This window comes from Accipiter gentilis, chromosome 23 (assembly GCF_929443795.1).
Source record: "Accipiter gentilis chromosome 23, bAccGen1.1, whole genome shotgun sequence".
NCBI lineage: Eukaryota > Metazoa > Chordata > Aves > Accipitriformes > Accipitridae > Astur > Astur gentilis.
The window spans coordinates 7,946,083-7,960,260 of NC_064902.1; the positions used below are offsets into that span (position 1 = coordinate 7,946,083).

General features: G+C 47.8%; 1 protein-coding gene across 1 annotated transcript; it reads left to right on the forward strand.

Moving 5' to 3' along the window:
- The first annotated feature begins 145 nt into the window (after positions 1-145).
- ALAS1 (5'-aminolevulinate synthase 1) lies at positions 146-7,610 on the forward strand. Its single transcript, XM_049826112.1, has 10 exons — positions 146-578; positions 1,297-1,503; positions 2,476-2,631; positions 2,713-2,935; positions 3,422-3,606; positions 4,202-4,381; positions 4,586-4,750; positions 5,816-6,084; positions 6,567-6,729; positions 7,322-7,610. Exons 1-10 carry the CDS (start codon positions 374-376, stop codon positions 7,480-7,482), a joined length of 1,914 nt encoding a protein of 637 aa, XP_049682069.1. The 5' UTR covers positions 146-373; the 3' UTR covers positions 7,483-7,610.
- The last annotated feature ends 6,568 nt before the right edge of the window (positions 7,611-14,178 follow it).

Consider the following 14,178-nt stretch of genomic DNA (forward strand, 5'->3'; position numbering starts at 1 on the left):
CCCCCCCCCCATCTCCTCAGGACGCCTCCAGCCCCTCACAGCGCCCCGGGAGCCGCCCAGGGACCCCTCCTTCCCCCCGGGAGCCGCCCAGGGACCCCTCCGTCCCCGCGGGAGCCGTCCCAGAGCCGCCCCCAACCCCTCGCTGCCTTCCCCCCGCCCCGGCAGCCCCCTCCGGCCCCTCACGACCCGGCCCGCGCCTGCGCCCTGTGGCGGCGGGGCAGCCGCAGCGCGCCTGCGCCGTTGCCCGCCCGGGCTATATAGGCAGCGGCAGAGCGGGCCGGTGCCGGGTACGGGAGCGCTGCCCGGGTCTCGCCTCCTGCCCTCCCGGTGGCGGTTGAAGTCGAGTCCGGTCTCCCGTTCTTCGGCGGCGAGGATGGAGGCGGTGGTGCGGCGCTGCCCGTTCCTGGCCCGCGTCTCGCAGGCCTTCCTGCAGAAGGCCGGGCCCTCCCTGCTCCTCTACGCCCAGCACTGCCCCCGGATGATGGAGGCGGCTCCCCCGGCCGCCGCCCGCGCCCTGGCCACGTCCGCCGCCCGCGGGCAGCAGGCGGAGGAGGAGAAGACCCCCGCGGGCCGCCGGGGTGAGTACGGCCGGAGGGGAGCAGCGGCCTGGGGCCGGGCCTCTCCTGCGGGTGGGCGGTGGGTTACGGTAGCCGTAGCGGGGAGCCTTCCTAGGGACAGACCTAGTCACCCTTAAGGAGAAAAAAAACCCGAACAAACGTCTGTGGCATAGAAGGAAACTTCTGGAATGGGCAGCTTCGAGATAAGGGTTGCTTAATCCTTTAAATGTCTGTGGTAATTAAGCATGGGCACGGCATAAAGCGGAGACCGGACTGTTAGGATGTCCTGCAGTGAGCTCTGGTGGGGGATCCGTGATCCTGGATCAGGGAGCTGGGACTTCTCACGGCTGAGCATCTCTTCACCCCACCCGGTAGCATCCCTTGGGGGATCCTTACCCTGGCACTCAGGGGAAGGAGTGGAGGCTTGTAGGAGGGGAAGGACTGGTGGCTGAAAATAGCTGAACTCCTCGAAAGAAAATCTTCCCTTTGGGAGTGAAAGAGAAAGAGAGATTATTTGTTTTCCCTCAAAGGGTACAGTGCTACATCTAGCACCTTAAATCGGATGCCGCTTGGGTGTTACTGGGATTTTATGCTTGTATAAATACAGCGTGACTGCTCAGTTAAATAGTTCTGAATGGCTTGTGCTAAATTAATTGTGAAGGTAACGGATAGAAAAGCTTAACTCGGTGTATTAAAATTATGAAGCTGAAGTGCTTTCCCTTCTCCACCCCCACCTCAGAGGCCAAAAATGCCAAAGAGGTGGCCCAACAGAATACAGATGGAACCCAGCCACCTACTGGCCACCCACCTGCTGGTGTTAGCCAGAGCTCTGCTACCAAATGCCCATTCCTGGCAGCTCAGATGAATCACAAGAACAGTAATGTTTTCTGCAAAGCCAGCCTAGAACTCCAAGAGGATGTGCAAGAAATGCAGGCGGAGAGGAAAGGTACGTATTCTGTGTGCCGAAGTGTTGGTTCCTTCTGAGAGCTTCTGGTGTCTGACTTTGCTCTAACAGTGTGCCAAGTCGTAACACTTACCACTTAAACTATGCAGGTAGGATTATGGGAGACTGCAATAAAAGGCTGTTGGAGAATGTAGGTGTTAATGGCATAACTGCAATATTGTGCAGTGTTTCCCCTGGGTGATTTTGGTGCAGGAATAGCGTATGCTGTATGTTGATACACTGGCTCTAACTGTGTGAATGGAGCTGTTACGCACGCACCCAAAGCGGATGCTTGGAACTGAAGAGAGCTTTACCAGGGTGCTGGTATAGACAAAGGTTGTATATCCAGAGATGGAAGAAACTGGATCGAGATGCTAGGCAAGTACCAGCACAAATCCAAGCCGGAAAGGAAGCAAAGGTGGCGACTTTTGGTTTATGGAACTAAAGGGTGTTGGCTGGCTCTCAGTCCTCATGCGGAAGGGCTGTCCTTCAAAGGAAGGAACTTTTCACCAATATCAGAAAAGCCTTACTGTCTGTCTCGGGAAGCTTATTTTACTTTTCTGTTTTTCTGTGGCATAGTTTTAAAAAAAAATCTGTGCTAACTGAACAAAATACTAGGAACAAAAAGGAAGCAGCTGACTAGAACTCTGCCTTCGGTTAGGTGTGTACCAGCTCTTTGAGATAAATGCTGTAGCTGTATAGAGTGGTTTTCTGAATGACGATGAACCACATGTGTTGTAAGGAAATTACATGTTGTATTGTTATTAACTAGCGAAGCTTTCCTTTTGTTGTGTACAATACAAAATTGTAAGCAAATAAAATAGTTGATCCTAACAGGTGCACGTGGATTCAGGCACATGCTTCCTAAAGAATGAAGAGTTAGAGTTACTTAAAGCGTTTGCTTTGCTGAAGTCAACTTACTTCATTTTGTTTCAAACTGATTAAGCTCACCGGAGTTTATTACAATGTCTGTAGGTACAGAATTTGCCAAAATACCAGCTACTTCCACACTGAGGAACATTGAGACTGAGGGAGAAGAGCGGAGCGGCTTGCTCAAGAAGTTTAAGGATATTGTGCTGAAGCAAAGACCAGAAAGTGTGTCTCATCTGCTTCAGGATAACTTGCCAAAATGTGAGATTGTCTGGCAAAACCCCCACGGGCCTGGTCTCTTGTGCTTATTCCCTGTGTGCTTAAGTCTCTGTCTCATTTCAGCTGTATCCACCTTCCAGTATGATCAGTTCTTTGAGAAAAAGATAGATGAAAAGAAGAAGGATCACACCTACCGAGTATTCAAAACAGTCAACCGAAAGGCACAAATCTTTCCCATGGCAGATGACTATACTGATTCTCTGATCACCAAGAAAGAGGTGTCTGTCTGGTGCAGCAATGATTACCTGGGGATGAGTCGTCACCCTCGTGTGTGTGGAGCAGTTATGTGAGTAGTGCCATATTCTTAAGAGGCAGCTGCAAGCTATAGTGCCCTGCAGAAGCTTTTGTGGGAAGGCTTCTGAAGAATTGATTTCTGTACTGTGCTACACAAGCTGCTTCTGATGTTATTCTTGGTCTATAATTAAGCTTATACTCCTCTCTTGAGCTCAGGTAGGTAACTTAGTATTTAGCTCCAGGGCTGCAGTATACCTGTCAGTCACTGACACTGCTCCTTGGATTTTCCTTAGAAGTCCCCAAATATTACCAGATAAACTGGATGGTATATTGCAGCTGTACTTGGTAACTGATTTTTTAGCTTATCAGATTCCCAAGTTGTGCAAGTTGCTCAAAAACCTTAAATCTAACAGCCACTTTTTGTAGCCAGTTCCTTTTTAGAACAATACTGGTTATGTACTACAATGTTTTTGGCAATGATCCTTTATTCATTTGTGTGTCATTCCGTAATGCTAATGCCTCTTTGGGCCCTCTATAGGGATACACTGAAACAACATGGTGCTGGAGCAGGAGGCACAAGAAATATTTCAGGAACAAGTAAATTTCATGTCGATTTGGAAAAAGAACTAGCTGATCTTCATGGAAAAGATGCAGCACTGTTGTTCTCATCTTGCTTTGTAGCCAATGACTCCACTCTCTTCACTCTAGCTAAAATGCTGCCAGGTGAGATCTCAAACTGCACCCTGTATTTACCACAAAAACACAACCTTGCCCTAAGCAGTTGGGAGTACATTTTACAAATGGCTACCCAAAGTGAGGATTCATCCTACTTGATCAGCAAAGTATGGTTGTTTTTGTTAATGCCATATTCAAATTATGTTCAGCTCATTTAAATCATAGTAGCAGCCTACTGAGATTGAGGTCTAGGAGCTAGGAACTGCAGAAGGAATTAGAGTCTTCTGCTCTTACATTTAAATTCCACCTGAAAATGAGGCAGCAGGGATTTAGTGTCCTCCCACCTGTGGGTGTGAACTTTTCTCTTGCATGCTGTCTGCCTTTGGAAGTTAGAGTTAGATAAAAATATTAAGGACTTGGAAAAAACCTTCTGTATTTCCTTAAGCTCAAGTTTGTTTTAGTTTTAACACCTAAAATAAGCCTTAAATGTTATTCTGCGTGATCTGTAACTTGTTCTTTTAATCAAGAGCATTACTTTCTAGAACATGCTACCCTTGCTGCCTGAACACCTTCCATACATAAAGCAATGCTGGGATCAGTTAATGCTTTCTATACTTAAAGTGTAATGGGGCTGTTTCTTCAGGCTGTGAGATCTACTCTGATTCTGGAAACCACGCCTCCATGATCCAGGGGATCCGAAACAGCAGGGTGCCAAAACACATATTTCGCCATAATGATGTCAACCATCTTCGAGAACTATTGAAGAAGTCTGATCCTTCTACCCCTAAAATTGTTGCATTTGAAACTGTTCACTCAATGGATGGTAAGTTGACATCAAACCCTTCTCTCTCCTTTCAGTGCAGTTAGTGCTCAAATCATCTGTATTTTGGATCTAAAAGTGTACAGTGCTATAAGGGTTTACATGAAAACAGTCCTCTGAAATGCCTAGTGTTTGGGGGTACTTCTAGTATTTATCCAGGCTGAGTACAGGGAATCTTAAACTTCCAGTCACTGCTTTGGTTCCTAGGTGCAGTCTGTCCTCTGGAAGAGCTGTGTGATGTGGCCCATGAGCACGGGGCAATCACTTTTGTGGATGAAGTGCATGCTGTGGGGCTATATGGAGCTCGAGGTGGTGGTATAGGAGACCGGGATGGAATCATGCACAAGATGGACATCATCTCTGGAACGCTTGGTATGCATGGCCTGGCATTTTCACAGAAGCTAAGGCAGCAAAGCTTCTGAGCAGCCAAATTAAGTGGGTTAACTCAGTCTATTCAAATGAACTTGCAAAGGGCTGTTGGGGGCTAGGATTTTCCAAAAAGCCCAAAGGATTTAAGTATGCCCCACAGTTTGAAAAGCTTGTGTTAAGCTACTTAACTGATTCGTAAGGCAGTGTAAGGTAGCATTGGGCTTTTTGTTTTAAACGAGCTAGCAAAAAGTCCTCCAGTGGTATATTATACAACTCAAGAATAAATTCAGGTGAGAATGCTAGTAGGGTAGTACTCTATATTTAGTAGTACTTAATTCTTTTATGTGAAATGGAGTGCTTCTAATCTAGAAACCTGAGATGGGGAGTTATGTAAAGAGATTTGGCAAGAACTGAAGCAACTGCTATTATCTTAGTAGAATGCAGGCTTAGGAGTAAGTTTACTGCTGCAAATTGCAAAGTTGTTTAAACAGCTTCCAAAACATAAATAAAATTTACTAGGGAAGTTCATGGCTCTGAAATGTACAAACTTGGGTGACAGCCTAATAGAAACAGAAGCATTCACCAGACACCTTAGTTCTGTCTGTGGCTCTGTTCTGGTACCTGAACATTTGGAAAGGGAGGCTGGTATTGACCACACAATCACAGTAACAACCTTGTGTGCTCCTTAGGAGCATAGGCTATTTCTAGCATCTCTGGAACAGATTATTTTAAATCTGCTGAGAGACTTAGTGTTGATCACTTGGGGTCACTATTGAAGTCTATGCTCGATGATTTGGCTTATAAGGTCTTCCCAAAAGCAAAACTTCAGTATTTGAAAAAAGTCTTGAACTGGCTTGCTGTGTAATAATTAGATCCATGTTATCAGGATTGGCTTAAAAACAAAGCTGTAACATGTGCTGAGTAAATGCAAGATTAGCAGTGGGGGCTAGCATTGTTGAATTAAGTACGCAGTCAAAATAACTCATTCCTTCAAGTGAAAGGCTATAATACTTCAAGCCATTCTAATGGGTACAAGGAATAAGCTTGGCTGCCTTTTTTTTCCCTCAGGCAAAGCATTTGGTTGTGTAGGAGGATACATCTCCAGTACAAGTTCTCTGATAGACACTGTTCGTTCATATGCTGCTGGCTTTATTTTCACAACGTCCCTGCCACCCATGCTCTTAGCTGGTGCCCTAGAATCCGTCCGAACTCTGAAGAGCGCAGAGGGGCAAGTTCTGAGGCGCCAGCATCAACGCAATGTGAAGCTTATGAGACAGATGCTGATGGATGCAGGCCTTCCTGTGGTGCACTGCCCCAGTCACATCATTCCAATAAGGGTGAGTACTTTGGATACTGTTGGAGGACTGCAATGCCTGTTTTTGTGTCCATGATAACATTATACTTTCAGGTATTGGTTAACATTCACAAAGTTCAAGCCTGTTCAGTATTCAGCAGTGGTGTGCTTGGAGTCTGGCTTAAGTTGACCTCAGCCTGCTTATAAATGTAAAGCAAAATGAAGTGTATAAAACCCACAATCTAACAGTATACAGAAAGCAAGGAGCCTGGTAAGAAGCTAGTAAAAATAAGAGTTCTGGTATAAAGAGCTACCTGGCTAGGCTGCAATGGCGTGCTTATGCCCAGAGGGCTCTACACCACAAGCTTGTAGCTCTTCTTTCTGATGTATATGCTACTTATAGTGGCACAAGGAAGACTAAGTAGTCCTATTTGATTCTTGTGGCTAGCCAAGTTGGGCTGACAGTTCTGCCACCTTGCAGGGTTTGGTTGATCTTTGGTTGTAACTTAGAATTTTGAACTTTAGGTTGCAGATGCTGCTAAAAATACAGAGATCTGTGACAAGCTGATGAGCCAGCACAGCATCTATGTCCAAGCAATCAACTACCCCACAGTTCCCCGTGGAGAAGAGCTGCTACGTATTGCACCTACACCTCACCACACCCCTCAGATGATGAGTTATTTTCTTGGTGAGTGGATTCTTACATCAGTGCAATAAAAATATGGGATTGTCTACACAGTCTTTGTACTAAAGATGAGACTAGCAAATACTTAAGTCTTAGATGTCACAAGCTGGACAGTGTCTTTCCACTTCAGCAGCACACATAGCGCATACTTCTGCACTTAACTTGCTTTGAGCATGGCATGTGAAGGCCAGTGCACTGCATGCTAGAACAGAGTGTGCAAGGCCAGTGCAGTCCTATACCCAGTCAGTTCCATCCCAGCCACCTCTGCTGGGGCTCTGCTCATGCATTGTCCTAAACAATGTTATGTGGGGTCCAAAGAAATCTGCTCTCCTTGGCTGAGCTGTTAACCTGTCTTAAACAGAGATCTTTCCAGGGAATGTAGCTTACCTGATCCTGTCAGAAGAGGTAGTATGAGGATAGCTGAGACTTAGTTGCAGCCCAGTCACCTTGCTCAAGTGGTTAATTATGTCACAGTGAATTCCTATTATCCCTCCTCATTTGCTAGGAGAATAGGTATGATGACACTTCTGCTGCTTCTCTAAAGCCATCCACTGTCTTAAGCCTTGATCTTAATGAATTTTTCTGCTCATAACAGAAAAACTGCTAGCTACATGGAAGGATGTTGGCCTGGAGCTGAAACCGCACTCATCAGCTGAATGCAACTTCTGTAGAAGACCCCTACATTTTGAACTGATGAGTGAACGGGAAAGATCCTACTTCAGTGGCATGAGCAAACTAGTATCTGTCAGTGCATGAAAGTAATGGTGTTAGTTGTATTCTTGTCTAGTTCTAGTACCCAGTCAGTAGCATTTTTAAATTGCTTAATAAGTATTTTAATCATAGTTGAAGCACTAAGCTCTGAAAATAAATTTCTAGAGCCATTATGCCCAGTTGTGTTTTTTGTTTGCTTCTCTACTTATCTTCCATAAGTGAAACTGAAGTGCCAGTGGCTGGAAGGGCATCTGGTGGAATAAAAACAGTGGCCTACAGCTTAATGCCTTTCAGCTGAAGTACTGACTTTTCAGTAAGAGTATGCTAAAAGAACTTTAATAGTGTTTCCTGGAGTATTATAAGTGAGGGGTTTATTTCTTATGAAAAGAGAAAATTGGTATTTAGAGCTTCTCATGAGCTTCTACCTGAAAGCTTTTGAAAACATGCAGGTAGAATACTACATGTGCACTAAAGCAAGAGTATACTGCTTAAATACTGTATAATGAGCTTGCACTTTTTTTTCTGGAGGCAGGTATTTAGAATGGGTTCTGCTAGACACTGTCTCCCTCTACTGCTCTATTCTGCCTTTGGAGTTTTATGCACAAGCATTCCCCCTTTGGTGTTCAGCATGGTGCTCACTATTAAGAGGAAAAAAGTGCTGTTGATATTTAATAAGTGGTATTTTGTGACTGCTTTGACAGAAAACCAAGGTGGCAGGGTGCTGTAGCAGCTGGGAAAGGAAGGCACCTTTACCACTACAGGTGGTAGATGCAAGTTGCCTCTGGCTGCCTGTGTCTCTTCCAAGTCTCTCTATGGTCTGCTCTCCAGTGCACTCTGAGCTAGACTTCAGTGTAAAAACTAATTAAGCAATCTAATAATTCAGGTCTGACAGCAGTTATTGTAAGAGAGTATCAGCACTGCTTTTGCAACCCCTCTGAAAACTTGGGCTTGTTGCCTAATTGCCATTCTATTTAATGCTTTCATGAACAGCAAGGGTATGCTTTGAACAGGGGGAAGTAATTCTATGGGTGTATGCATGTACTCAGAGGTCAATATTGGCATGAAGTCTAGAGCAAAGCACTAAACTGCTTCCTTCATGTACAGACATGTCCAATAACTGCTACAGTCTAGCTTTCACAAGTCACTGAACAGCTACTCTGTCCAGGTACTCTTGTTTTCTGGATGGAACAAGCCAAGCTCCTGGTGCTGCCTGTTGCTGTTGTGCTCACAGATGTGCTGTGAAACTCCTATTGGAGATCCATTATAATATCATAAGTAGCCATGTGCTGGGGAGATAGAAGCCCAAGTTAAAGCAAAACCACCAATTCCATCAAGTGGAAGTCACCAGTCATTTAAGCATGTGCTGAAGCACACTGCTATTCTCAGAAAAATTCTTATAAAAATATTTGACTTCCCAAGCAGTCAAGCTACTTTTAAAAAGCCCTTTGCCAGCCAAGAGGTTACTGCATGTGCAGGTGTTCTATAGGAGCCAGGAAACTACCCACCATCAGTCTGTAGGATTAACACAGTAATGTAGCTCTGTTGCTAAACAAGGCAGTTTATGAAGTGGCATGCTCGAACCCACCACCAGATTATCATATATCAGGTAGGTGCATTGCTGTTCAAGTGGATTAGCTTTCACATGCTGTGACATTATCCTGATCTTACCAAGGCAAGTTCAGTGCTACTCAAGGAAAAATACAATGCTGCACCCTGACTTCCTTGCCTTGCTGCGAGCAGTTTGTGGCCTAAGCCTGAATAAATATGCACCTCCGTTACAGAGCTTTCCTCATTATATATTAGGTTATACTACTACATTAACTTGAGACATCAAGTAAAAAGCCACAGATCCTACAACAGCCTCTCCTAGAACAGTGTCCCTAACACCATAAAATGTTTTCAATGCCTTTCCAAACTGCTGGCATAAGCAATCTATATACATGGGGGACAACAACACATGATGTGTTGACTAATACATAGCCATAATCTTGACAGTAGAAGGTTACTTGCATTTCTAGTTTCTTCACTGAAAGCATTCAGAATTGGCCCAGTGCATTTTACATACCAGTTAATAAGCCCAATTTTTCTTCTAGTTTTTATGGCAGCTACTCTACACTCCATACTGCAGAGGAACAGAACTAAGACACAGAAAGGGTACCAACTCTAAGAAATCTCAAATGCTACTCCAAATTAGTTGCAGGAGAGAACCAAATCCCAAGATTCAAAGCTAGCAATCTTTGAAATGACAGAGGCAGAACTAACCTTGGCACATGGCAATGGGTACCTCCATACCCATTAACATCAGATGTGACAAGTTACCTTAAGCTCTGGTGCTGGCAAGCAAGGGTGTGAAAGCAGAACCAGTGCATGGCAAGAGGCCGAAGACTTAACTGCAAAAGACAGACAAATCCAATGACACAGAAAGGATAAATTTTCCCCAATGAAAAGGACAAAGAACGAACAAACACACACATATTGTTTCCCACCAAACAAAACTTGAATGGTGGGTTGCATAACTAGGGATGGTTATGTAAGCTTTAGTTTGGTTTCTGGAAAAATAAGAGGAAGTAATCGGTAAAAGATGTTTAAAGTCTGAGACAAATGATCCATGGCAGTAGCAGAGTAAGCAAGCAAGAACGAAGCTGTAAAGCCAGTGCTAACATTTCTCTGGGGCAAAATAATTCATCTAGTTGAACGTTGCATAGCCCTAAACTCATACCCTCCTCCATTTCTCAACCTATTTACACAACAGAGAAACCCCGGGCGGTCCAGGGGCAGTAAAAACATCCCAAGTGCAAACAGGAGCACGTGTTCCCCATCGCTGGGAGGAGGCATCAGGAAGGTCCTCTTCCCACCATGGCCAGGACCAGCTGTCAGGCTGGGCAGGCTGCGGTGTCTTCCACCCCCTCGGTCCCTCCTCCACCCCTGTCTGCAGCACAGCCCCACCAGGCAGAGACTGCTAATTGGCAGAGCTGCTAAAGTTCGTGAAGATTTTGGAGACCTTGGTTTTCTGCCAAGCCCCTCACTGTGTGCTGTACGTGGTCGGATATAACCCGTGGGTTCAGCCCGGAAGGAGGAAACCAGCATCACGAGCTCCTGACCTTTGTTTCATTAGGGAACTGGACTAAAAATAGCCTGTCAGGCTGGGGTCAGCTTCTCCCACCAGCAGGACTTTGCCACAGAAGAAGGAAGATGCTGTCACAGCTGCCGTGCTGCACGAGGTGCTCATTGGCCTTATCCAGCCCCAGCTGCCTCTTGCTAAAACACACTCCTGTGGGGAAATAAATGCCACGAAAGCCATTCCTAGTGCCTGCTCTCACTACTGCTGCTTTCAGCCATTAAGTCCATGCTGTTTCCTAGCCTGCAATAGTAGTAATAATTAATAATAATAATACTAGGAGCATTAGTCTCGCACTGCACACCCCTGAGCCCCTCCTCGGTCTCCCAGCACTCACGTTTATCAGGGTTTTTCTCCCAGCACGAGGAGGACCATGCAGCCCATGTCTTCCCCCACCCCAGGGCTTTAAAAGCCCCATGAGCTCCCTGATATCTGCACGTCAAGGAAGGGCTCCTGCCTGGTAATAGGCATTTTAGAGCCTGTGCTGGTGCCTCACCACACGCATTTCTCTCGGGGTGTGTTCAGCCCCCAAAAGACATTTCATCTGTTCCCCAAAAGCAAACCTATGCTCTACTCCTCTGAAAAATCCAGACTGAGCTTCTGCTCCCTGTGGGACCCACCACCTCTCCCAGGCTCCAGATGGATGCACACAGCAGGTCTCACTCTAATCACCAGCAGCACGACCAAATAACTGCATCACAGATCTGAATCTCCTGCTTTTCTTTTATTCAAATGGGCCACCTAGCTACGCATCAGTCTGGGATTACACCTTGAACTGACACTTGCTTTGAGATAATATTTATAACATTAGCTAAGCCTTAAATCATTGGGAATTACTGCTCATACCCCCACCTGGAGGGGCAGATAGCATGTTTTAGGCAGAAACAAGCTGTTAACACAGGGAAACATCCATGGGGTCGGACATTTTAAGTCCCACCCTTCTCCCAGGGCCTTCACAGGGAACAGAAAGTGGCAACCAAGTCCCACTGCTCGAGGTTTTCCCTGACCCCCAGCAGGGCCTGATCTGCTGCTGATGCTCCCCAGGGAGGTGCCGGGCTTTATGGGGTGGGGAGAAGCCACCTTTACCAACAGCACTCCCTTCTCCTCTTCCAGCAAGAGCCATTGTCCTGGATCTCCATCCCAGCAAGCGGTTGCAAAGGGATGCCGCAGCCACAGACCTCCCACCCCTCAGCATGGGGGGGCCCGCCAGCCGTGGCACAGGAGCCCTCCCTTGGGCTGGTTTGGCCACCTCAGCGCACAGAAAAGCCCATTTCTTGGCAGCCATGGGGTGAGGCGTGCAGAGGGGACAGAGGGGGAATTCCCAAGCTTACTGCTCCCCAGGGAAGAGCAGCAGGGAGCTCCCTGCGAAGGGGATTGCAAACAGGTCCCCTGCCCTGCTGCCAGCAGCTGGGGTGGGGGATGCACGCAGGGACTCACCGCAAACTGCCGTAGTTTGGGCAGACACCAGCCAGGCTGCAGCCGGTGCTGGCCCAAGGCACCAAAGCCTAATGCAAGGGTAGCCCTGAGCCCAGAGCTGCTAGCCCAGCACCAGCATGGCTGGGCTCCCGGTTATTTAGGGAGGTCTGTGCCCCCGCCACCCTCCAGCCTGATCCCAAACCCTTGTCATCCCCAGGCTAAGTCAGGCTCCCTCCTCTCCACCCACACCCCCAGGCTTGTACGGTCCTGAGGGGCTGATCCTGGATATACTTACCCCTTGGGTAAATAGCCTTTCACTCCTTACTGCTCCTGCACCCTCCTTCCCGCTGGCTGCTGACCCCCAAGCAGGACTTCAGGCAGGGCATGGAGCTCGAGAAGGCGAGGGCTCCTCTCCCTTTCCCATGGGCACCTGTGGTTTCACAGCCCAGAGCTCTTTCAATTCACACATTCGGCTTACAGCCAGGTGTAACTCCTTTGCAGTTCCTCCACTTCAGCTGCCAGGGGAGCAGAAGCCGAAGGAGTTCTCTCCTCTGAGATTTTGCCCTTTGCACTTTTTCACCTGGGAATCCCATAGAGACAAACATCCTGGTCCCGTCCTCTCCCCTGCGGCTCATCTGCTGTGGAGCCCGTGAACTCTCATCTGCGAATCCTAAACAACCTGAGCGCTTGGGCTGGCTGTGGGGATGCTCAGGCACATCCACCTGCAGCTGATTCCTCTTTCTGAAGCTGGCTGTGCCCTGCTGCTCCTTTCCTGGCTGGGAAAACCCCACAATGGGGTGGCCTTGTCCCCTGGCACACGTCCCGTGGTGGCACCACCGACTGCTGACCAAACGCAGGTTTCCCAAGCTTCGCTTCAAACCCCAGCGCTTTTGGTACGCAGCAGGGTAGACTTTTTTTTGCTCAACCTTAAAAAGAGAGGGGCCAACGCTTGCATGAACCCTCACGCGTATGCTGGGTGTAGGGACGCGGGGTCAGGAGGCAGCAGCCAGGTTTGTGAATGCTTTAATTGCCCCCAGGAATTGCTCAGTGTAGAGCTGGCATTGGCTGTGCAACCCGCTTTCCAAAGGAAACCCAGCACATGTGATCACTGGTGCTCTGCCTGCGAGTTGTTCAGCTCCTCTCCTCCTCCTGCGCTTCTTCAGCACTCTCCCATCCCACTCTGTCTATTCTATACTACTAATTTTCAACCAAAATTAACAGAGGGTGAGCTGCAAATCTGTCTAAATCCTGACAAGCCTTGCAAAAGCAAACAGCTGGACGGTGCGTCCCTGCCAGGCTGTGCTGCAGGAGAGGCAGCAGCCTGTGCTCAACCCTTATATTAGACACCAGAGACTCCACTGCCCAGCTGCGCTCCCAGCTGCCTTCACCCCCAAGCCCAAGCAGCAGAGCTAACGGCCTCCCGCTGCACACAGCGGCCCCACCGAGAGCTGCCACCTACACCGAGCCACCAGGTCTGCAGCTGGGGCGAGGAAGGCATGGGATGGGTGAGCAGGATGGATGGGATGGGATGGGATGGGATGGGATGGGATGGGAGCCCAGCTGGGGCTTTGCAGCCCTTGGGCTACTCCTGGCCACACTCCCCCCCAGCCACACGCAGTCATCCTTTGGCACAGGGGGGCTTTCAGCAGGGGATGGCTGTGCTGGCAGGGATGGGGGAAGTGAGGGGGGGAGGTGGGAAACTGGGGACACTCCTCACTCCTCCTCAATATTTGGGAAAGTTTAAAAATTACCAAGCACAGAAGGGGAGCAGGATCTGAAGGAGAAGGGTGAACGAGCTTGTCAAGTGACGCTGGTGGTGGCAGCCCAGGATTATTAGCATTCACACGCGGAGGGAACTCTCCTGCACGGAGGCTGCTCCATGCATAGCAGCATCTTCCCTCCTCCTCCGTGCCAAAGGGAAACTCATTTGGGGTTGGTTCTTTCTTTGCATTAAAACTTTTTCTTTCTTTTTGTTATATTTTACAGCCAGCTTCCCAAATCATCCATCTCATTCTGGGCATGGCAAGTAAAGCTCAGACATGGCACAGCCCTGACCTGGTGCAAACCCCATTGGGCTCATTGCAAGAGCTCGTCTGGGGCCCGGGCTGTGCTGGTGCAGCACACGGGGAGCCTTTCTGCTGGGAAACCTGCTCAGGCCACTGTAATAAATTAAAAAAAAGAAAAAAAAGTTATATCCAAATTGCAGC

Bases quoted from the DNA above. Each gene is read 5' to 3' on its own strand.
- ALAS1 (XM_049826112.1), top strand. From the start codon at position 374: ATGGAGGCGGTGGTGCGGCGCTGCCCGTTCCTGGCCCGCGTCTCGCAG. The intron at 3,607-4,201 runs GTGAGATCTCAA...CTGTTTCTTCAG, and splicing joins TCTAGCTAAAATGCTGCCAG to GCTGTGAGATCTACTCTGAT. The intron at 4,751-5,815 runs GTATGCATGGCC...TTTTTCCCTCAG, and splicing joins CATCATCTCTGGAACGCTTG to GCAAAGCATTTGGTTGTGTA.